The 24,371-nt window shown below is 43.0% G+C and overlaps 2 protein-coding genes across 2 annotated transcripts; both read right to left on the minus strand.

Annotated features, from left to right (window-relative positions):
- Positions 1–29: 29 nt before the first annotated feature.
- Positions 30–8,108, minus strand: LOC139161824 (selenide, water dikinase 1-like). Its single transcript, XM_070741450.1, has 8 exons — positions 7,670–8,108; positions 6,167–6,270; positions 5,903–6,010; positions 5,078–5,232; positions 2,399–2,489; positions 2,027–2,126; positions 1,143–1,355; positions 30–741 (listed from the first exon to the last, which is right to left on the minus strand). The coding sequence occupies exons 1-8, from the start codon at positions 8,028–8,030 to the stop codon at positions 512–514; spliced, it is 1,362 nt and encodes a 453-aa protein (XP_070597551.1). The 5' UTR covers positions 8,031–8,108; the 3' UTR covers positions 30–511.
- Positions 8,109–15,511: 7,403 nt separating this feature from the next.
- On the minus strand, positions 15,512–21,612 carry LOC139161826 (selenide, water dikinase 2-like). The gene is made up of 8 exons (XM_070741451.1): positions 21,022–21,612; positions 20,311–20,414; positions 20,047–20,154; positions 18,689–18,843; positions 17,499–17,589; positions 17,062–17,161; positions 16,523–16,735; positions 15,512–16,221 (listed from the first exon to the last, which is right to left on the minus strand). The coding sequence occupies exons 1-8, from the start codon at positions 21,302–21,304 to the stop codon at positions 15,992–15,994; spliced, it is 1,284 nt and encodes a 427-aa protein (XP_070597552.1). The 5' UTR covers positions 21,305–21,612; the 3' UTR covers positions 15,512–15,991.
- Positions 21,613–24,371: the final 2,759 nt, after the last annotated feature.

A 24,371-nucleotide genomic window follows, 5' to 3' on the forward strand; every position in this document is an offset into this window, starting at 1 on the left:
TAGGTCAATAATGTGTCAGCACTCCATCCTTTTTAGAAATCAACTTTTTATTCACCCAATCACCCATAATTTACAACCAAAGCAACAATCCATGAAGCTGAGCTTGGCACTGCTCCTCTGGGATTCCTCCGCTCCTCCAAGACCTTGTAAGGTTTTCAGGGAGATGCTTCATGAAGAGAAGATAGACCTCTAAACTCAGCCAAATGGCTTTTAAAATCACACACCCTTCTTTTGGATCAGCTGCTCAGTCTGACCAAAAGCTGAGAGAGCTCAATAGGCAGAATTATTCCAATAAATAATTTGAATTACCATATTCTCCATTATCCACCATGCTAGCAATTTACTTGCTTGCAGGAGATGATTTAAAATCTAATAATCTCAGATGGCAGAGAGGAATCCGCCATCAACAAATAAGGAGATACATTCTGGACAATTTGTGTTCTAGAAACTTAAGACTGTACCCTGACCCAGGACTTCAGAGCTGACAGTGGGGAGAAGCCACTTTCCCTTCTCACGAGGCAACTTCAGGGCTAGCACTAGAATTGTTGTCCTGAGGGGAAGCACTGGCTCCCCGTGGGGTGACTTCAATAATACGAGGTTTGTCAATGATGCGAGCTGTCTGGTTGCCCTTCTCCACAATGCCAATGATCCAGGCTTGGTGTCCTTCTCCATATTTAGGTGACTTTATTTCAGCACAGAAGCGGGCAGCTTGCTCCCGGGGTAGACAAATCAGCAGCCCCCCTTGTAACAGAAAGACAGCAAATTATAATCATTTTTTAAAAATTAGATAATTCCCCATCCCTCTGTAACCACAGTAGATTAACCTAAACTCTTACATTCCACTAAATTAATGCTACACAAGACAGATAAGATTTCACAAACCTCACTTTTTCCGCACATAAATCACTCTAGCACTGCTTTGTTTTGTTTTAATTTCAGCAGTTATGGGAAGATTACAGAAGTGAATAGAATAGAATGCTTTATTGGCCAAGTGTGATTGGACACACAAGATCCAATGAAGTAATTTTGTTATATGTTTGGGAATCTGCAATTGTTGCTGATCTACTACAAGACATTTAAAGATGTTCCACAGAATCCAGGTCTACATTTTGCTTGTTCCTTGCCTAGTTTATCCAACTTACCAGAAGTCTCCGGAGAAGTCCCTTGGAGGAGCCTGGACCGGCTGCCACATGCTTTGCTAATTGCAGCCATCTTGGCAATGATGGGTAGATTATGGATGACAAATGATACCTCGCTACGCTGCTGCTTAGCCAAGTTCTGTGCGTGGCCCAGAATCCCAAATCCTGTAATATCTGTGGCAGCATGGGCATTGAAAGTATGCATCAAACCTGCAGCTGAAGAAAAGGAACAAATGTGGCATAAGTAACAACAAAATGGCCTATATACAATATCTAATTGCTATTTGTTCTAGAACTAAAATAGCAAGAATCATTCATTTATTATCATGCTGATTTTTAACAGGCATCTGAAGTTGGTGGCAGCAATATATCCCCAGAAGGATACAGCAATTCACATAAAAGCTGGATTTATAGCTGTTACATATTTTGTAATGTCTAGCTATTCTACCTCTGATAGCATATTAATCTAATTGCTGCTCAGTTATTTAGTTCTGCTTCTATAAGTCAATGAACTTTAATTTTACAAATCCAGAAATATTACCAATTGTGATCATTTCACATACAGTAGTTTACCAATTACCAATCATGCAATCATTTCACATAGTTTAGTTTTTTTGCAAATCAGTACCAATCATGCTCAAAATATCTTGCCATAGTATATTAAGTACTTTAATGTCATGTTTTTAACTCTTTCCCTAAATAGGTTTTTGTAGGGAAATACGATTCAATGCTATCTGTGAAAATAAAATAGCTCTTGTACTAGATGTTGTCTGACAATACTCTTATACACCTCTTTAAAGAACAGAAGTAAGATATTTAAATATGTAGAGAGCCAAGGCAACCTTGCATTGCAAGGTAAAGACCCAAAGCAATATTCAGGTCCCTACCTGTTCTGTTCAGCATGGCCATACTAAACATGGCTTCCTGGTAGGCCAATTCAACATCTTCTTTGGAGACCACCAGCTTAATCTTATTCCACTGCTCTGGCTGGAAGAATAATATAAGCATTTGAAATGGCTCTGAGATTTCATTCTTCCCTAACAGAAGAAATATATCCCCTGCTATTTACCACTTTCATGTCCAACAATTGCTAGATTTTGGATGGGAATACAGTATTCTAAAGTCACCTTGCAATTTGGAGTCTGTCTTGAGAAAGCGTTTTGCACTTTTCCGTGTATGTATGAGTGGGGTTAATTTTCTGTCTATTGATATAATAACCGCAGAGAGATATGCCCATTTCCCCTTGAGTAAATACTTACATTATCTAACCACTGGTGAGCATTTACAGCCACCTGGGTCCCCAGGGGCTTGGTAAGCACAAGGACATCTCCTGGAACTGCACTGTCTGGCCTAGAATCAAAGGAATAAGAATCCAACTTTTTTAAAAAAAGTTTTGCATTTTTATTTTCTGTCTTAATCTATAACTTGCAAACCTTAATATTTTATACAGAATCAAATACAAGTTCAAAAGAAAAAGAAATATAGTAGTCCTCACTGATAATAATTGAGATTGTGAACTTCCCTAAGTAACACGGTTATAAGGAATGGCACCATGTCTCCCCTGGACTTGACCGCTGTTCTAGTTCCTTGCATTTTTGTTCTGCATGGCCATACTAAAAGTTGCAGTGTACCTTGGTCACATGATCACCAATTACAAAGTCCTGTTGGTTTCCCCATTGACTGCTTGACAGAAATCAACAGCAAAGCTGACAAATGGAGATTCCTATGACCATGGAATGCTGCAATGTCACAATTGTGAACTGAGCACCTGAATCACAATCACATAACTTCAAGGATGCTATGACGGTTGCAACTAGACATGTTGTAAGTATCCCTTGTTTAGTGCAGCCATAACTTCTAATGGTTCCTGAGTGACTATTCATTATTGTTAAGTAAATCTGCCTTCCACACTGATTCTGCTTTTCTGGACACAAAAGGTGGTCAGGTCAGATAACCCCAGGACATTGTGAAGCACCCGAATTTTGATCACATGACCACAAGGATGCTGCATTAGTCATGTGAAATTAGTTGTGTCATAACTTTTTTCAGTGCTGTTGTAACGTTGAACAATCACTAAACAAACTTGTAAATCAAGGACTACCTGTAAGGATTACCTGTACCCACAAGAATGTACAACGGCATCCTACTGATTTGGCTTTGGGAATGAAGAAATAGGATTTTAAATTGCTCTCATAACTGGTTTAAAAATCCCCAGCCTTGGAAAATCCTATAAGAGATATTCCCAGAATTGGTCACGCATCTTCCATTTCTTTAGGAGTAACCAAAGGTCATCCAACAAACAGAATAAAAGTATCCTTATCACCTTCCAGAATCAGCAAATTAAAAGTCTGCTGTAACATTTGATTGAGCCAAATTGCAGGTGGGTGCAAATAATTTGTCAAACATCCCCTGGATGACACTGAGAAACTGGGTGTAATTATTTTGGCCTTCAATGATATACAAACTGATCTGTTTGTATCTCAACATATATTAATTTGTTTAATACAATGTATGATTTCAGATACTGTTAGCAAAATGATCTATGCCACCTTCAACATCACATAAAAGACTTATAATTGTTTACTTGTTGTATGTCATCAGAATAATTTAGTCTTTTTCTACTTGAATTCTAATCATTTCTCAGCCTGCTGAAGATCCTTATGACACCCATTTTTAGAACTTTCCATATTAAATCGGAAAGCATCTTCAACAGACCAGGCAGGGCGATAACAAGGCAAATGCACTTTACACCAGTACAATCTCAATGTAAGATATAAACCCTCTGAATTAGTATTCTCAAAGTTAAAGAGGATTTAAAATATTATTTAGAATATTGACTCTAAATTGTATACAGGTAGTCCTCATTTACCAACTGTCTTTTCTAATAACTGTTTGAAATTACAACAGCTAAAAAACCCAGTTTGCAACCAATCCTCATATTTATGACCTCACAATATCTTATGGTCACATGACTACCATACAGATACTTGCAACTGATGCACATTTATAATCATTGCAATGGCCCATGGTCATGTGATCACCATTTACATGCTTCATAACTGCTTCCCAACAAGTAAAATCAATGGAGAACACAGACATGAAAACCCAAGTTGCTCTCAATCAGGGCTTGGTCAATGATGGAAGCTGAAATGAATTTTTAAGTCCAGTAAGGTCACATAATATTTTACTTAGTGATTTCAGAGCTTTGTAATGGAATGGCTGGCTTCAGATGTGTTATTAACAGACTATCTGTAGTCTGAAGAATATTCTGCTTTTTCTCTAGATTTCAGATTTGGAGAAAATGCATTTCAGTTTATGTCCAGAATATTCCAAACCACTTTCATTGTGGAATATGTATCTCTGGAAACTGATGACACCCTCTCCCCATATTACCTTATTTCATTGGAGAAATTAAACTTACAGGAAATACTAGAGGATTCTGAAAATGTGTTATATTTTGCATCTCTAGTTCTGATTCACGGATTAAGTAAAAATGTGAAAGAATTTGAGAGGGGATGGGTGTTACAATTCAGAAGGAACTTCCCCATTCTGATAAATCTTGTTACCTTCACCCTTACTACAAAAGGCCATGCACTGAGTCACTGAAGTCTCATTTTGTATATGATTTGGTGTCCCACAAAACAGCACAAATATTAATATAGTTTAGCTTCAAACATAACATTTGCTTGCTTTGAATTCTATTCAACTTTATCTAATTGTTCTTTCAAAATAACTGTAACTTAAATGTATTAAACTAAAAAGATCCTTAGTTCAATTTTCTAATCACTTTTCTAAAGTTTGGACTGAGTGAGTTAATAACAAGAATTTTCATAGCAATTATACACTATGCAACATGTTGGCCTCATTTATACACATATCTGAAATGCTGCAACCTACTTTTTAAAATTCCCACTTAATAATAAGAATTCAATACTCACATAATAAATTCATTGGGCTGACAAACAACTGTTGCAACCCCACCAACAATGATCCAAGGATTCACAACAGTCTGTCCGCCAGTTACTGAAGTGCCACCATCCTCTGCTGCATCCCGGAAACCCTTGATTATCAGAGGCATGATTTTTTCCCGCTCCTAGGAGACAAATGAAAAAAAGAGTTTAAGAACCATTTGTAAACATCAGACAAAGATAATTTGCTATTGGATCCAACCAAACGGGGTGCGAGGATTGAACATCGGATCTTCTGCACTGAAACGATAATGGGAAACTTCCTTGTACCATTTGTAAACCATTTGTAAATTATTAAAAAACCGTGGGAACTAAGCAGCAAAGAGTCACTTGTAAATAAATGACTAAGACGTAGTTTTAGTTAATTACGTTACTGCAGGTGAATGAAATTTCTGTCTATTCAGTGAAACCTATTTAAGCAAATGATGATTTAGTGTATTGTGAAACAATACTACTTGTATTACACATTAATATAATTATTAAACACTACCTGTCTAAATTGTGAACGATGAAAGTATGTAATGATTTTTTAAAAACTGTTCAATTCCATATTTTGATTCAAAAAAATTCAATGTATGGGAACATAACTCAGTGCTCCCCTAACCCTAGAAACAATAAATAGGGGACAGGCTAACCTACTCAATGTTTCCTCTATTCATTCAAGGGGCTAGACTTCTGACTTGCACATTTTAAGACAAAAAATACTGAACCGTATTATAATTTGTTGCATCAAACCCAGGCAGCATATAGAAAAACACATTCAAATTATTTTAACAAAATAAAATTGTTTCTCACCTCCTCAGTCATTTTCTGGCTCACACTCAGCAGCATGAGCATGTTGTCACATTCTGTGATGCCCATGGCATAAAGGTCACTCAGCACATTAGCACAAGCAATGCGTCCCTAAATCAGAATAATAAAACAATTGGAACTGAATAAGGAGGGCAAGGCAACTATTATAATCAGCTGAGGAGGAAACCTAATTTCAGTGACACAGCTCAAACTCCTTTCTATATTGACCAATACTTCCTCCACCTTCCCACCAGCGTGTCAACTCACCATCATATAAGGGTCTTCTACAAGTGGGTAGAAAAAGTCTGTAGTCTGCACCAGGGATAGACCGCCATGCCTCAAAGGAATCACACAGGAGTCCATTCCAATGCCTGTAGAGAAGAGGGTTCACAGCTTTCTTGAACTTTGGAATTATTTTCAATTCAAGCAATTGCTTGGAAGTTGATAGTCTGTCTTTTCATTTTCAGTACTTATGCCATAAAATAGGGGATGTGATGAGGCAGATTGGACAACAAGCAAAAGGGGTGAATGCTTCTCAGTGGAGAGCCATGCACCCAATACGTTAAGAGTGAATTTTGTATTCTATAGCAGGCTAAAGTTCCAAACAATCCCAAAGTCCAAATCATCTTGCAAAACTGAATCCAAGGTTTCAGACAAAGTTCAAATCAAGGGGGATTTGTATGTACTACCGTAGAATGTGGCATACGAGGGTTATCCAGAAAGTAAGGTTACAAGGCACGTAGCTCTCGCGGGGGAAATTGGTATTACTATCATGCAGTGGGAAGCCAGTAGACGAGAGGAGCAGTGTCAGTAATCAGTAGATCATCGACTGGCATTGTGGTGAAGCTTAGAGAGTGTGTCCTCATTCCATTTCCCTCCAAGTGTGAAGTGTGCACTGTAATACGCTACCTGAATGCTAAGGGCATAAACGCTGCTGCGTTTGGTGCCCAAGATGCTTACTGAAGTGCACAAAAGCGACAGTCAGTGCCACCTGAGAATTTCTTGACCGTTTCGAGATTGAAAGCAAGGCTTTTCTCAACTGTCTAGTGACAGGAGATGAAACTTGGGCTTATCACCATACTCCAGAGAGCAAACGTCAATCAATGTAGTGGCCCCATATCCATTCTCCTTCAGCCAAAAAATTGAACTCAGCAATCGGTGGGAAAAATCTTGGGCACCCACCGCAGCAGTATTCATGCCCTTAAGCATTCAAATAGTGTATTACAGCATGCACTTTGCACTTGGAGGGAAACGGAAGGAGGACACTCATCTCGAACGTTCACAATGCTAGTCAATGATCTACTGACCACTGGCACAGCTTGTTCTTGTCTGCTGGCTTTACACTACAAAATACACAAAATACACAACCACCAGTGGTTCTCAACCTTTCTAATGCCGTGACCCCTTAATACACTTTCTCATGTTGTGGTGACCCCCCAACCATAAGTCTAATGCCAATTCTCCCAACAGAGCTTTAAGCTGATTGGCAGGAAGGTCAGAGGGACACGTGTAAGATGATGTGGGAGCGGAAACTGAACTCGATCGCATGCAGTTTATTTAAAAATCACTTCCAAAGTTTCTGTACAATAAAACACTATGTAAAATTCAACAGCGCACCCGTTCCATCTGTCACCCACCGCGGCACAGTATCGCCCTCCTCTCCCAGGTTCTGCGCTACCCCCTTCCCTCCATCGTCCATCAATTCTGAAACATCCCCCGCTTGGTAGCACCTAAAACGCAGCACCCGAGGCTTCCCCCGCTAAGCCTTACCGAGGGTGGGAGGAGGACTCCCGCCAGCTCCCGCATCCCCGGCCCCGGCCAACCCAGCATGGGAAGTGCCAAGTCCCTCCAGGAGTCTGAGCAGCGTCTCCTGGGGGACTTTGCAGCCTCATCCGCGCAGCTCCCCGCAGCTCGTGAGCCTCCAGCCCGGGCTCAGACCCAGCGCCTCGGGCTCAAACGGTCGGTAGCCGGGCGGCAAGCCGGCGGGACTTGGAGTGGCGGTAGTAGCCAACGAAGTGAAGGCGGCTGAGGGAGAACCGGCCACCGCCGCCATGATGGCTCCGCAGCAGAAGCTTCTTTCCTCGCGAGAACTGTGGCAGGGAAATGGGGGGGGGGGGGGGGAAACCACCATCGTTCGCCAAGCTGGGCAGGGCGGGGCTTGTCTCCAACCTAAGGGCGGGGCAAGAGCTGGCAACCTATCCCGCCTTCACCCGCTTGCGGGTGGCTCCCTAGTCGAGGAAAAATCTCGCGAGATGTCAAAGGACGACGCTTTGGGAGGTACACTTGTAAACTGTAACCAGGGGCGGGGGCGGGTCAGACAGAGAATTAAAATTTGCTTCCCCCCCTTCTCCCTTAAACCTTGTGGAATTTAGAACTAATTATGGCGTTATGAATTTACCGAGGGTAATATGTAATATTTGGAATATCACTTGGCGTAAAAACAGAGATTTCTAGCACTGTACAATTCGTCTTTTTTTTCTTTGCGCAGGGCACAAATAGTTTGCCACTATAGTTTTCTGAGATGCGGTGTAATTTGGAAGTTTGGTCCACGGGCTTTTTTGATGATTTCTCATCTATGTACTAACCAGACTATCCTATAGAGCTTTTCAGGATTGGCAAGCTACTATCCCACATCCATAGCTTTCATTATAGTCACCTTTTAAGAGTTTCCAGGCAGGGCTATGAGCATACAGCCAAATATACCTTTTCTGTCAAATAAATACTTGTCACTGTTACTAGTATCACATTTATAATACATCAATAATCCTTCAGAATTATGATGGGTTACTGACTCAAAAATGTTTCTGAATTTCAATTTCAAAAAGATGAAATTCAAATGCTCATTTGTTCAAAACCGTACTTGTGGTTGCACTATTTAAAGGCTCCTTTTGGCAGACCCTAAACTTAAGTGTAACCTAACCATTACAAGGGGGTCCAGGCAAGCAGCACATCCAAAAACATTATTGGTAGCATTAATCTTGTTGGAACCTTTATATTAACAGAAACTTTGCAAACCTGCAAACCCTTTGCAACCCTAAGGTTTACATCAACACAAACTTGTAAGCCTGAAAGTATATTTCTCCCGCATCACTTTTTCAGCCCTTGAAACTAGGGAAGGTTCCTTCAGAGATGTTTGCCACAATCCTTCTAGATCAGATTATGGCCCTCTTAATTCATCAAAATTGTAAAATAGTTTCACTGACAAAAGGATGTGAATCACTGGGAGCTGTACATAAATATTTACAAATTAAGAGAATGGAGATGAATTTGGGTACCTTGTTAGAATAATTACTAAAGATGGAGAAATGCAAGAGGGAAAATTCCAATATTCCAATATTTATAAAATATACTGCTCAAAAAAAATAAAGGGAACACTCAAATAACACATCCTAGATCTGAATGAAATATTCTCATTGAATTCTTGGAGTTATATTCTGTTGTTTAAGTTTTCCCTTTATTTTCTTTTGAGCAGTATATGGTCTCTTGAAATGAACAAAGGTTTATTAAAAGAAGTAAATGGCTATTTAATAAGAGCACATTTCTACCCATTTTGTTACATTGGTGTGACAGTTGGTATGTTAGAAGAAATATAAAATTAAGGGAGAATGGGGATTTTTCAAAAATCAAGAAGAGATAAAGTAATTCTTGGTATTTAATTCAAGAAGAGATAAAGTGATTCTTGGTATTTAATTCTGAGAATTAAGAAACCAGGAATTAAATACAGTCCTGCAGAATGCTAAAGAATTAGAATTATCAAATACTATATTGTACTTTGCAAATTGATGCTTTGTTTGGATGAAGGAATGGGTGAAATTGGTTATTGTGGTACGACAAAGTGAAGATGAATGTAGGTTTTAATAATCATTTTATTAGATGTGCTATTTTGAGAATTTGGAATAGGTAGAAGACAAAATTATCTGCTACCATCCCTTTCTGGTTGCCAACCCAAGAAACCCTTTATAAAAGGGAAATGATTAGACAAAAATGGAATCTTCTTGCAATACACTGTTTACATGACTATGTCAGTTTTTGAGAATCTGGTAGCTTATTAATTCTTTTCCTGATTTAGAGCATGTGATTTGTTTTCAATTTTTGCCATAGACAATATTTTTATTGAGGTATTATTTTTCTTGTTGGTACTTTGGAGCTTGACATATGTGGGAAATGCAATATAACGTATTTTATGGGATATAAGATGCTTTGTGTAAGATGCATCTATCTTTTGGGGGGAAAGAAAACAAGAAAAAAAATCTGCCTCTAACTCTGCCTCCCAGCAATTTGTCTCCTTGCAGGAAACAGGAAACAGCCTCTTTCACTTTCACTTTCAGCACAGCCTGATTAGCCCAAGGGGGGGGGGCGTCTCTGCCTCCCTGCAGCCTGAAACAGCTGGTGTTTGTGAGACCAAAGGGACAATCACCTGCTTGTTCTAATCAGACTGTACTGAAGTTGAAACTGAAACAGGTTGTTTGCTGCCAGGAGGTAAATTCCAGAGGGCAAAGGGTGGGGGCGGGTGGGCTGGGCTATATTCAGTGTATAAGACACACCCAATTTTTCATCCTCTTTTAATGGCGGGGAGGAGTGAGTCTTATACTTCAAAAAATACGGTAATTCACTTCCATTTCGCATCTTTGTTCAGCAGAGAACCCTCTTTTCCACGTTAAGTGAAGGATGTATATGTTCTAATAATTTCTAATAATCACAGACCTTGTTAGATTATTGTTAACTTTTAATTTCAGAAAGTTAGGTCAAGAAGTGTGGTGCTCATATGCACTGAGTAGGCTCCTGTTTCCTTTAGAATTTTAAAGATTTTATCTGTTGAAGAGAAGTACTTGTCTCCAAGCATAATGATCAGTGTTCCCTCTAATTTTTTTTCGGGGTGAGCGGAAAAGTATAGTGTCTGAGCGGCAGTCCCTTTGGCACTGGGCGGCATATAAGAATAAATAAATAAATAAATAAATAAATAAATAAATAAAGTGTGGGCGTGCGCTATCACACATGAGCAAGTTCTTGCATCCATAATTCTATCCTTTCTATCTCTCCCTCCCTCTTTCCTTTCTATCTCTCCCTCCTTCTTTCCTCCCTCCCTCTTTTCTTTCTATCTCTCCCTCCCTCTTTCCTTTCTATCTTTCTCTTCCCCTGCCTTTCTCCAAGCCCTTCCTTTTCCCTCTCCCTATCTAACTACCCCCCTCTCCCTCCTTTCTATCTCTCCCTCCCCCTTTCTCTCTCCCTTCCTTCATCTTTCTTTCCCTCTCTCTCTCCATCCCTCTTCCTTTCTCTCTTCCTTCCTTCCTCTCTTTTTTGCTCTTTCTCTCTCCCTCCTTCCCTCCCTCCATGTCTTTCCCTCTCCCTCCTTCCCCCCTCTCTTTCTCTCTCTCTTGCTTTCTTTCCCTCTCTTTCTCTCTTGCTTTCTTTCCCTCTCTTTCTCTCTCCCCTCCTTTCTCTCTCTCTCTCTCTTTCTCTCTCGTTCACCACGCCGGCAACAGAGAGAAAAAGAGAGAGAAAGAGAGCCAGAGAGAGAGTGGAGGGTGCTGTTGTCTTCGCCTCTGCCCGGCGGCTCTGCAGCGAAGAGGAAGCAGCCATGCACCCCCTAGCTTTCTCAGGCATCCCCGGCTCCAGTCGGCCGGGCTCCCGGGAGGTGGAGCGTGTTCGGGCGTCGTGTCTTCGCCTCCGCGCGGCTCTGCAGCGAAGAGAAAGTAGCCACGCACCGCCTCTGCCCGGCTGACTTTTACCTGCTCCGGAGCCGTTTGTCTTCGTGGCGCAAAGCCACACAGTCCCGGACTCCCAAATCGCTCGCTTCTCCGGTCAGCAAAGCAATCTGCCCAGGAAAGCGCCATGCGTTGAAAAAGCACAATGCTTTCCTGGGGAGCCGGCTTGCTGGCCAGAGAAGCGAGCGATTTGGGAGTCCGGGACTGTGTGGCTTTGCGCCACGAAGACAAACGGCTCCGGAGCAGGTAAAAGTCAGCCGGGCAGAGGCGGTGCGTGGCTACTTCCTCTTCGTTGCAGAGCCGCGCGGAGGCGAAGACACGGCGCCCGAACACGCTCCGCCTCCCGGGAGCCCGGCTGACTTCTGGAACCGTTTTGTTTTCGGCTGGGCGGAGGCGGCGCGCAGAGGCGAAGACGAAGACACGGCGCCCGAACACGCTCCGCCTCCCGGGAGCCCGGCCGACTTTTGGAACCGTTTTGTTTTCGGCTGGGCGGAGGCAGCGCGTGGAGGCGAAGACACAACGGCCGAACACGCTCCGCCTCCCGGGAGCCCGGGCGAAAGCAACGGCTCCAAAAGTCGGCCGGGCTCCCGGGAGGTGGAGCGTGTTCGGGCGTCGTGTCTTCGCCTCCGCGTGGCTCTGCAGCGAAGAGGAAGTAGCCACGCACCGCCTCTGCCCGGCTGACTTTTACCTGCTCCGGAGCCGTTTGTCATCGTGGCGCAAAGCCACACAGTCCCGGACTCCCAAATCGCCCGCTTCTCCGGCCAGCAAGCCGGCTGCCCAGGAAAGCATCGTGCTTTTTCAACGCATGGCGCTTTCCTGGGCAGATGGCTTTGCTGACCGGAGAAGAGAGCGATTTCGGAGTCCGGGACTGTGTGGCTATTCGGCAGCAGGTAAAAGGCGCCATGGATGCCTGGGAGGGCGAGGGGGTGGATGGCTGCTGTCACTGCCGGGCCTGGCTTGCGGTACACCTCACACGAGGGCCCCCGCAGAGAAGAGGCGCGCTCGTCGCACCCCACCCGCGCCACCAGCCCTTTTCGTCGGCACCCCCCCCCCCCCATGCAGGCTTGGAGGCCTAGCGGCAGGATGGCCACCAGCCCTCTTTGTCAGCAGTCCCCCCCCCCCACACCCAGGGAGGCTTACCTTACCCAGCCGGCAGCTAAACAACCGTTTGGCTGCCGATGGGCGTGGCCGGGGAGGGGAAAATCCGGAGTTTAAGGGGCGGGAAGAAACCGGCCTGCAATTGGCCGGCCCCTTTCTTTCCCGCCTTTCCTAAGGAACTGTTGCTGCCCTATGTTGTAGAGCAGCAGCAGTTCTCATTTCAAATTTCAGCGCGGAGGTCAGTCCTCCGCGCTAAATTTGAAATTCCCTGGGCTGAGAGGTAAAAACCTCTGCGCTATAGCGCACTGCGCAACTTAGAGGGAACTATGATAATGATTATTTCAAATATCTTTGAACCTCACTGGCAATCTTGAAAAAAGAATTGTTGCATATCTGCTGCCCGTTTCTGGGCAACTTTGGAAGTGTGCAGCCCAAAAGAAAGAGAAAAGTAAACTGGATTGTAGAAAGTATTTTGAGGTGTTAAAGAGGATGGTAAAAATCCATCTTACCTAATTTGCTTTCGGGTGTTTTATAGCCAGCTATGTAGAAATATTATAGTCACATCCACCTTACAAGCTTAAGGTCAACCCAAGAACAATAACAAAGTAATATTTATGCTCAAAGTAGGTACTTGGGGAAACCATTTGTCTTTCTTAACTAAATATTTACACCAGTTGTTGCTTGCTGTTACTAAATCATATACCTAAATGGGCTATCCCCTTTTCTTATGTCTATATTTATACTGGGTGGAACCTTTCATGGGATTTTGTCAAAGTCCTCTTAGGCTGACTACCAAAATTAGTATAAAACTCAGGCACACTGAGAATTTGATAAGCCTGGACAGAGAACAAGTTGTTCCCAATACTCTATTAGCACAATTCTATTCTACTACACACATCATAAATCTCTTTGCAACAAAAATCACATATGTTCAGGGGTGGGCTACTGCCTGGATGGCGGGGAATGCAGTGGGGTAGTGAAAATGGAGCTCCACCCCAGAGCACCCAATTTGCACTGAAAGATGTTGAAAGAAAATGTAGGGCGTCCTGTATAAGCCACGACCACAGTGTGGTAGTAAAAAGTTTGGTAGCCCATCACTGCATATGTTGAATGCTCTAGAATCTACTGGATTTTCTGTTTAGCAATCTTTTTTTTTCTGAGTGGAAAGTACAGTGGCCTGTAATTTTCTTAACTTTTAAAAATTGTTTTCTCTGGAAAGTAGTTTTCTTTATATTGCATGTTAACTGTTGCTAGCTGCTTAATATAGCCCAGTGGATTTTTTTTGTCAGAAAACTTTTCCATATAAAGTTTAGACAAAAAAAATACACTTCTCTATCATTGCAGCTTGGTATATTGTAGCAATTGTATCTTTAGATTGTTTAACCACTGCTTGCGATTACGTAATATTGCTCAATTTGCTAACTTACTCTTCCTTTCCTTTCCAGTTTTCTTGATGGGCACTACCCCAGCTTATAACAGAGCAAAGACAAAGTGTTCTAGAACAGCCTATTCATTATTGCCCCAAATGCCAGTATAAAGCTCCAGACATGGACACCCTACAGATCCATGTCATGGATTGTAAAGATGTGGAAGCTGCAAGCTGATGTGCGTTTGCATTGCTTTAAACAAAACCAGCAGTTCACCTACCAATCCTGGAACAAAAAGTGTGGACCGTTCACTTCCTGTTCCCCTGTACACCATTAACTTTTTTCCTCTTATAACAATGGCCGAGCCTACTGCTGACCTTGTCCCAAAATCAACGACCAGAACCACTTTTTTGTCCCCAAACACTGACACCATGATTTTTCTCACCAATTGCTGAGTTTTGACTTTTTGGGTGAAGAATGGGTATGGCACCACTGCATTGATTGACGTTTGCTCTCTGGATGATAAGCCCAGGTTTCATCTCCTGTCACTATACAGTTGAGAAAAGTCTTGCCTTCAATCTTGAAAGTCAAGAAATTCTCAAGTGGCACTGACTCTGTCAATTTTATGTGCTTCAGTAAGCATCTTGGGCACCCATTGCGCACACAACTTGAAATATTTCAGTCAATCACTTATGTTCTCAGGAACAGCGAGTGAAATGTTTGGACAAAGTTCATACAGGTCATCAATTGTTAAACGGCAACCAGGGAGAAAATTTTCTTTGTGAATTTCCTCCTTCCAAAATTGAACTTCTGTACCCATTTTGTCACGTGCTGTCTTGACATTACACCCTCTCCATAAACTGAAACGGTTTTGGGATGAATCGCAGCAGCATTCGTGACCTTAGCATTCAGGTAGCTTATTATAGTGCACACTTCACACTTAGCAGGAAATGGTATAAGGATGCTCATCTCTAACCTTCACCATAATGCCAGTCGATGAGCTACTGACCACTGGCACTGCTCGTTCGCTACCACTGGATTCCCACTACATGATAGTAATACCAACTTCCCCTGCGAACATTCCCCAGGAAAGCTATGTGCCCTGTAACCTTACTTTCTGGATAACCCTCGTATCAGTAACTCATGTCATGGGTGATGTGGGGAAAAATACAACCCTCCTTTCCTATAAAGACTACTGCTCCTCTTTGTCCCATAATGAGGTTATTATTTTATCTATAAAATAAAAGGGATAGAGAGGTGTTTCTTCTGCTTTCTAAGAGGGCTTCCAAATGAAATTGCTTGCAATCAATCTTTAGGCTGAAAAGGTACTGTATGCCTCTTTCACCTTAAGTCAATTAAAGCAATAATGAAGATAATCAGTGATTTTCCTACTTCCATCAGGTACCTCCCTTCTAGGTCAATAATGTATCAGCACTCCATCCTTTAGAAATCAACTTTTTATTCACTCAATCACCCATAATTTACAACCAAAGCAACAATCCATGAAGCTGAGCTTGGCACTGCTCCTCTGGGATTCCTCCGCTCCTCCAAGACCTTGTAAGGTTTTCAGGGAGATGCTTCATGAAGAGAAGATAGACCTCTAAACTCAGCCAAATGGCTTTTAAAATCACACACCCTTCTTTTGGATCAGCTGCTCAGTCTGACCAAAAGCTGAGAGAGCTCAACAGGCAGAATTATTCCAATAAATAATTTGAATTACCATATTCTCCATTATCCACCATGCTAGCAATTTACTTGCTTGCAGGAGATGATTTAAAATCTAATAATCTCAGATGGCAGAGAGGAATCCGCCATCAACAAATAAGGAGATACATTCTGGACAATTTGTGTTCTAGAAACTTAAGACTGTACCCTGACCCAGGACTTCAGAGCTGACAGTGGGGAGAAGCCACTTTCCCTTCTCACGAGGCAACTTCAGGGCTAGCACTAGAATTGTTGTCCTGAGGGGAAGCACTGGCTCCCCGTGGGGTGACTTCAATAATACGAGGTTTGTCAATGATGCGAGCTGTCTGGTTGCCCTTCTCCACAATGCCAATGATCCAGGCTTGGTGTCCTTCTCCATATTTAGGTGACTTTATTTCAGCGCAGAAGCGGGCAGCTTGCTCCCGGGGTAGACAAATCAGCAGCCCCCCTTGTAAACAGAAAGACAGCAAATTATAATCATAAAAAAAAATAGATCGTTCCCCATCGTTTATAACCAATGTACTTTGTTTTGTTTTAATTTCAGCAATTGTGGGGAGTCTTGGGAAGTGAATGGAATGGAATGGATTTTTTTATTGGCCAAGCGTGATTGGATACACAAGGTCCAATGAAGTAATTTTGTTATATGTTTGAGAATCTGCAATTGTTGCTGATCTACAAGTCATTTAAAGATGTTCCACAGAATCCAGGCCTACATTTTGCTTGTTCCTTGCCTAGTTTATCCAACTTACCAGAAGTCTCCGGAGAAGTCCCTTGGAGGAGCCTGGACCGGCTGCCACATGTTTTGCTAACAGCAGCCATCTTGGCAATGATGGGTAGATTATGGATGACAAATGATACCTCACTACGCTGCTGCTTAGCCAGGTTCTGTGCATGGCCCAGAATCCCAAATCCTGTAACATCTGTGGCAGCATGGGCATTGAAAGTATGCATCAAACCTGCAGCTGAAGAAAAGGAACAAATGTGGTATAAGTGATAACAAAATAGCCTATATACAATATCTAATTGCCATTTGTTCTATAAATCTTGCCATTGTACATTAAATACTTTAACGTCATGTTTTTAACTGTTTCCATATATAGGTTTTTGTAGGGAGATACGGTTGAATGCTATCTGTGAAGATAAAATAGTTCTTGTATTGGAGGTTGTCTTACCATACTCTTATGCATTCCTTTAAAGAAAAGAAATACGATGTTTAAATATGTAGAGAGCTAAGGTAACTTTGTGTTGTAAACCAAGTAAAGATCCAAAGCAATATTTAGGTCCCCACCTGTTCTGTTCAGCGTGGCCATACTAAACATGGCTTCCTGGTAGGCCAATTCAACATCTTCTTTGGAGACCACCAGCTTAATCTTATTCCACCGCTCTGGCTGGAAAAATAATACAAGCATTTGAAATGGCTCTGAGATTTCATTCTTCGCTAACAGAAGAAAGCATATCTTGCCAGTTCCATCATGACATCAAGACTCCTTCGCTCTTTTATACGAACAAATTTAATTGGGATAAAACAACAACAATTTCTCCTGCTATTTCCCACCAACAATTGATAGATGGGAATACAGTATTCTAAAGTCACCTTGCAATTTAGAGCCTGTCCTCAGAAAGTATTTTGAACTTTTCTGTCTGTGTATGGGAGTGGGGTTAATTTTCTCTCTATTGATATAGATAAACACAGAGAGATATGCCCAGTTCCCCATGGATACTTACATCATCTAACCACTGGTGAGCATTTACAGCCACCTGAGTCCCCAGAGGCTTGGTAAGCACAAGGACATCTCCTGGAACTGCACTGTCAGGCCTAGAATCAAAGGAATAAGAATCCAACTTTTTTTTAAAAAAAGTCTTGCTGTATTATGATATACAGTGGTAGCTCTACTTAAGAACGCCTCTACTTAAAAACTTTTCTAGATAAGAACCGGGTGTTCAAGATTTTTTTGCCTTTTCTTAACCATTTTCTACTTAAGAACCCAAGCCCGGAAAAATTTCCGAGGAAATTTGAGAGCAGCATGAAGGACCGGCCAGTTTCCTGCCATTCCCCCTTTAATCCTGGCCATCTCGGGCATTTCTGGGCAGCCAGAGAAGCCTTTTGGTGGTGCTTAAGGAGGCTTTGGCAGTCCAGAGAGAACAAAACATTTTCCTTTTTCTGGGTGCTTGGAGAGAGAATAAACCTCTGCCAGCGCCCAGAGAAAAGAAACACTCCCTTCTCTCTGGGCATCCCAGAGCAAACAGAGCGTTTTCCTTTCTCTAGGTGCTTGGAGAGGGAATAAACCACTCCGCTGTGTTGACTCCCTCACGCTGCCTCCCACACCAGGTTGCCTCCTGGAGCATCTGGGCACGGAAAGGCAAAAGGGAACGCTTCGCCCTGGCCGAATTAACTTGGCTCCAGCCAAACCGAGGAGTCACCACAGTGAAGTAAAGGAGCTGGCTACAAAGCGAGCGAGCAAGAGGGGAGCCTTTCAGCAGGTGAAGGAAGAGGAAGCAGGTAGCAGCAGCCGCCTTTTGGTCAAAGGAACGGGAGGTTCCCCCCTCTCACCCGCCTGACTTTCTCTCTCTGGCTCAGTGTATGAGAGGCAGCCTCGCTCCGGGTGTATGGGAGGCGCGTGCTCCTCCTCACCGCCTCAGAGTTCTTCTTTTTTTAAGCCTTAAAGTCCTCCTCCTCTTCTTCCTCCTCCTCCCACCCAAATTCTGAGCTTTCATTACTTTCCTAATGGGTTTGCACGCATTATTTGCTTTTACGTTGATTCCTATGGAAAAAAACTGCTTCTACTTAAGAACTTTTCCACTTAAGAACCTGGTCACTGTACTATGCAACATGTTTGCCTCACCTATACAGATATCTGAAACGCTGCAACCTACTTTTTCAAATTCCCACTTGATAATAAGAGTCCAATACTTACAAAATAAATTCATTGGGCTGACAAACAACTGTTGCAACCCCGCCAACAATGATCCAAGGATTCACAACAGTCTGTCCACCAGTTACTGAAGTACCACCATCCTCTGCTGCATCCCGGAAACCCTTGATTATCAGAGGCATGATTTTTTCTTGCTCCTGGGAGACAAATAAAAAAAGGATTTAAGAACCATTTGTAAGCATCAGACAAAGATCAGTTGCTACTGGATCCAATCAAATGGGGTGCAAAGATTGAACATGATCTAAGTATTGCCCACAAGATCATATGCTGCAACGTCCTGCCTGTCGGCGACTACTTCACAACAACACAAGAGCACGCAACAGATTTAAACTTAATATTAACCGCTCCAAACTTGACTGTAAAAAATATGACTTCAGTAACCGAGTTGTCGAAGCGCGGAACTCATTACCGGACTCCATAGTGTCATCCCCAAAACCCCAACATTTAACCCTTAGATTATCCATGGTTGACTTATCCAGATTCCTAAGAGGTCAGTAAGGGGCAAGGACAAGTGCACTAGAGTGCCTTCCGTCCCCTGTCCTATTGCTCTCCTATATCTCCCATACCTTTCTTCTATTCCTATATCTCTTCTTCTATTCTTTCATTGATACATTTTATTCCTATATCTTCTCTTCTATCTTAGATATATTTTACTATGAGTATATCCTCTATAACCTTCATTATGTATTTTACTATGTGTATACCTACTAAAACTCTCATTGTGTATTGGACAAAATCAATCAATCAATCAATCAATAAAATATTTTGCACTTGAAATTATAATGGGAAATTTCTTTGTACTATTTGTAAGCTATATTGGTAGATGTAAACTGTTAAAAAACTATGGGAACTAAGCAGCACAGAGGTGATTATAAATACAAAATCCAGCTAAGATGCAGTTTTGCTTAATTAGTCTACTGTAGGTGAATAAAATTGTCTATTCAGTGAAACCTATTTAAATAAATGATGACTTAGTATACTGTGAAACAACACTACTTGTAATTACACATTATTATGATGAATTATTGAATTAAACATTACTTGTCTGAACTATGACTGATGAAAATACTTAATAATTTTTAAAAAACTGTTTAATTCCATCTTTTGATTAAAAATTCAATCTTTAGGAACATAACTCAGTGCTCCCCTAACCCTAGAAACAATAAATATGGGACAGGCTACCCCACTCCATGTTTCCTCTATTCATTCAAGGGGCTAGATTTCTGGCTTGCACATTTTAAGACAAAAATCACTGAACCATATTATAATTTGTTGCATCAAATCCAGGCAGCATATAGAAAAACACATTCAAATTATTTTAACAAAAAAATATTTCTCACCTCCTCAGTCATTTTCTGGCTCACACTCAGCAGCATAAGCATGTTGTCACATTCTGTGATGCCCATGGCATAAAGGTCACTCAGCACATTAGCACAAGCAATGCGTCCCTAAATCAGAATAATAAAACAATTGGAACTGAATAAGGAGGGCAAGGCAACTATTATAATCAGCTGAGGAGGAAACCTAATTTCAGTGACACAGCTCAAACTCCTTTCTATATTGACCAATACTTCCTCCACCTTCCCACCAGCGTGTCAACTCACCATCATATAAGGGTCTTCTACAAGTGGGTAGAAAAAGTCTGTAGTCTGCACCAGGGATAGACCGCCATGCCTCAAAGGAATCACACAGGAGTCCATTCCAATGCCTGTAGAGAAGAGGGCTTTCTTGAACTTTGGAATTATTTTCAATTCAAGCAATTGCTTGGAAATTGATAGTCTGTCTTTTCATTTTCAGTACTTATGCCATAAAATAGGGGATGTGATGAGGCAGATTGGGAACGCTTCTCAGTCGAGAGCCATGCACCCAACATGTTAAGATTGAATTTTGTATTGTCCAGCAGGCTAAAGTTCAAAACAATTCCAATGTCCAAATCATTTCTGCAAGACCGAACTATTTCTGCAAGACTGAACTGTCCACAAAACGTCCAGAGCTTCGGACAAAGTTCAGGAGATTTTCGGACAATCAAGGGAGATTTTTATGTAATAGAATGTGGCGTGTTATCCATGTATAAGATGGTGTGGGAGACGAAGCTAAACCTATTTCAAATACCTTCCAGAGTTTATGTCAAATAAAAAGTCTTCCGTTCCACCTGTCACCCACGGCACGGTATCGCCCTCTCCCAACAAACCCGCTCTTGGAGTTTCTGTCCTACCCCTTTCCTGCCATCGTTCACTACTAGCTGTTCCATCAGTTTTGAAGCATTCCCCGCCCGCACCTAGAAAGCACCCGAGGCTATCACCGCTAAGCCTTACCGAGGGTGGGAGGAGGACTCCCGCCAGCTCCCGCATCCCCGGCCCCGGCCAACCCAGGCTGGGAAGTGGAAAGTCCCTCCAGGAGTCTGAGCAGCGTCTCCTGGGGGACTTTGCAGCCTCATCCGCGCAGCTCCCCGCAGCTCGTGAGCCTCCAGCCCGGGTTTAGACCCAGCGCCTCGGGCTCAAACGGCTGGTAGCCGGGCGGGAGGCCGACGGGACTTGGAGCGGCGGTGGTCGCCAAGGAAGTGAGGGCGGCTGAGAGAGAACCGGCCACCGCCGCCATGATGGCTCCGCAGCAGAAGCTTCTTTCCCCGAGAAAACTGGAGCAGGGAACGGGGAAAAAGCTGGGCAGGGCGGGGGGTAGGCGGGTGTCCCCAACCTGAAGGCGGGGGAAGAACAGGCACGCATCCCGCCTTCACCCGCCCGCGGGTGGTTCTAAAGCCGAGGAAAGATCTCGCGAGACGTCGAAGGGCGAAGCTTTCGGAGGTTCCCGAGTGCAGTACTGTACTGTACTGTAGTACTGTAACCAGGGTTGGCGTCGATGGAGGCGGGTCAGAAAGTCAATTAAGATTTGCTTCCCCCCCCCACCCCAAACCTTCTGGAATCTAGAGCGCAATTATGGCATAATTATGGCATAATCGTGCATAAGTACACCATTCGCTGGCTGGGGAATTCTGGGAGTTGAAGTGCAGATATCTTCAAGTTGCCGAGGTTGGGAAACCATGAAGTACACCACTGTGCCTACCGTCCCTGTCCTACTGTACTCTTTTATCGTTACTTTTTACTTAAGTTTATACAAACTACTACTATTCTGTATGTTGTGGTTGGCTCTGGCCCAGCTCCTGCCTCAAGGAATGTGGAGGTGGATGCAGAGGAAACATCAACATGTCATAGGCCTGTTTTATTGCCGACAGAGGCAGGTAGTGCAGTTTCCTCGGACGAAGAAGAATGTGGGGGTGACTTGGAAGAGGGGGGCTTGGCACACAACCCAGGAAGCCAATTTCCATTATCTGCGGAAGTCTTGGACCTATGCAGGCGCAGAGTTATGCGTAGAAGAGACCAATTGCGGACATATTACAGGAGATAAGAGAGGCCACCTGTGTTTGGGTGGGGCTCTAGTAATTAGAGCTGCTGATACAAATAGCAGAGTGTTGGTTTGGCAGTTGTGGAAGATTATCTGATCGCAGTTCTTCAGGACCGTGTTTTGCTGTTTTCCGGACTTTCTTTGTTGATTTTTCACACCTTTGAAACCAAAGCCGAGCAAAGTGTGTGTGTCTCACTTCGTTGGAAGGAGTGCTGTGACATTTCTTCACAGCTGCTAGCTAAGTACTTAAGGACTGATTAAGGGAATTGTACAGCCTACAAGGTTGTTTTGGGATGAGTGTTCTTTGCAATACAAAAAGGGTGTTTTGTTTCTTTTGAATTTTGTGGTAAAGAACATTGTTTTGAATTTTCAAACGTGTGTGTGTCTGAAATTCGTACCCTTGAATTTTCGGGAGTCATACCAGAGAGCCCGGCAGAACACTATATATGCTTGACAGAGAAACAAACAAATAAATAAGTGAATTTACCGAGGATAGTATGTACCTGTCAAGGTACCTTTTCAGTCAAATACTTGTCACTATTAATTTACGTTTATACTAGATCAAGAATCCTTCAGAATTATGATGGGTCACTGTCTCAAAAATGTCTCTGAATTTCAATTTCAAAAAGATGAAATTCAAATACCATTTGTTCAAAATTGCATTTGGGTATTGTGGTTGCACTATTTAAAGGTTTTTTTTGGCATATCACAAACCCTAAGCGTAACCTAACCCTTACAAAGTGGTCCAGGCAAGCAGCACACCCCAAAATACTACTGATAGCACTAACTTTATTGTAACTTTTATATTAACAGAAACTTGCAAGGCTGAACCATCACAAACCTGCAAACCCTTTCCTGCCCAAAGGTTTACATTAACAGAAGCTTGTAAGCCTGAACGTATATTTCTCCCCCATCGCTTTTTCAGCCCTTGAAACTAGGGAAGATTCCTTCAGAGATGTTTGCCAGGATCCTTCTAGATCAGATCATGGTCCTCTTAATCCATCAAAAATGCAAGGATGCATCACTGACAAATGCATCACTGACAAAAAGATTTGAATAGTTGGGGGTTGTACATAAATAAAGAGAATGGAAATGAATTTGGCTACCTTGTTAGAATGATTACTAAAGATGGAGAAAATACCAATATTCAAATACGTACTGATAAAGTATATGGTCTCTTGAAATGAACAAATGTTTATTAAAAGAAGTAAATGGCTATTTAACAAGACCACATTTCTACCCGTTTTGTTACACTGGTGTAACCAGGGCCGCCGATAGACCGGTACTACTGGGAGTCGCGTCACGGGCCCCGGGGAAATTGAATAATGGGGGGGGGGCGCTTCTGCTGAGCCCAGTCCTCTCCCGATGGCTTTCGGCTCCTCCCGCCGAGGAGCTGCAAGGCTGGCCTCGGAGCCCCGCGTGGCCAGCGTTCCCTCGTGCCCAGCGGGCTCCCCTTTCCTAAACCCCCACCAGCCCCCTCCTTCCCTTCCCGCCCTGCCCTCCTTCCCCGAGGCGTCCCTTGCCCATCATCCCCTACCGGGCAATGGGGCAGCGGGATTGCTAGATGGGCAGCTCTTCCGGCGAGGGTGGGCAAGGCGCGCCCTTCTCAGCTCTCAGCCTCCGCCCGCGCAGAAAGCATCCTTTCTCGCACCCAGCGCCGGCCATGGGGGCTTCCGCCGCCGCCTTCCGCAAGGCCCCCTGAGGAGCTGCGTGGGTCTCCAGCCTTCTCCTGGTGAGTCACCGCGGCAAGGATGCGGGCGAGGGAGAAAGGGGAACCCGGCGCTTTGGGCGCTTCCCTCTTGCGGTAGAGGGGTAGGTGGTTTGTGGGGAGCGGAGGAGGGAATTGTAAAAATCACAATTTCTTTTGTTGCTTTTTCTTTCTTTCTCTATTTCTCTCTTGCTCTTTCATTCTTTTTTCTTTCTCTTGCTTTCTTTCTTTCTCTTGCTTTCTCTCCTTCCTTCCCTCTTTCCCTTTCTTTCATTCCCCCTCTCTTTTTATTTCTCTTTCATTCTCTTTCTTTCCTCTTTCTTTCTTTCTTTCGTTTCTTTTTCTTTCTTTTTCTCTTTCTCTTTCATTCCTTTTTTCTTTCTCTTGCTTTCTTTCTCCCTCTTTCTTTCTCTCCTTCCTTCCCTCCTTCCATTTCTCACATTCCCCCTCTCTCTTTTTATTTCTCTTTCATTCTCTTTCTTTTTCTTTCTTTCTCTTTCTTGCTCTTTTTCTTTCTCTCTTTTACCTTCCCTCCCTCCCTTCCTTCAGTCCTTCCCC

This window comes from Erythrolamprus reginae, chromosome 2, assembly GCF_031021105.1.
Source record: "Erythrolamprus reginae isolate rEryReg1 chromosome 2, rEryReg1.hap1, whole genome shotgun sequence".
NCBI lineage: Eukaryota > Metazoa > Chordata > Lepidosauria > Squamata > Dipsadidae > Erythrolamprus > Erythrolamprus reginae.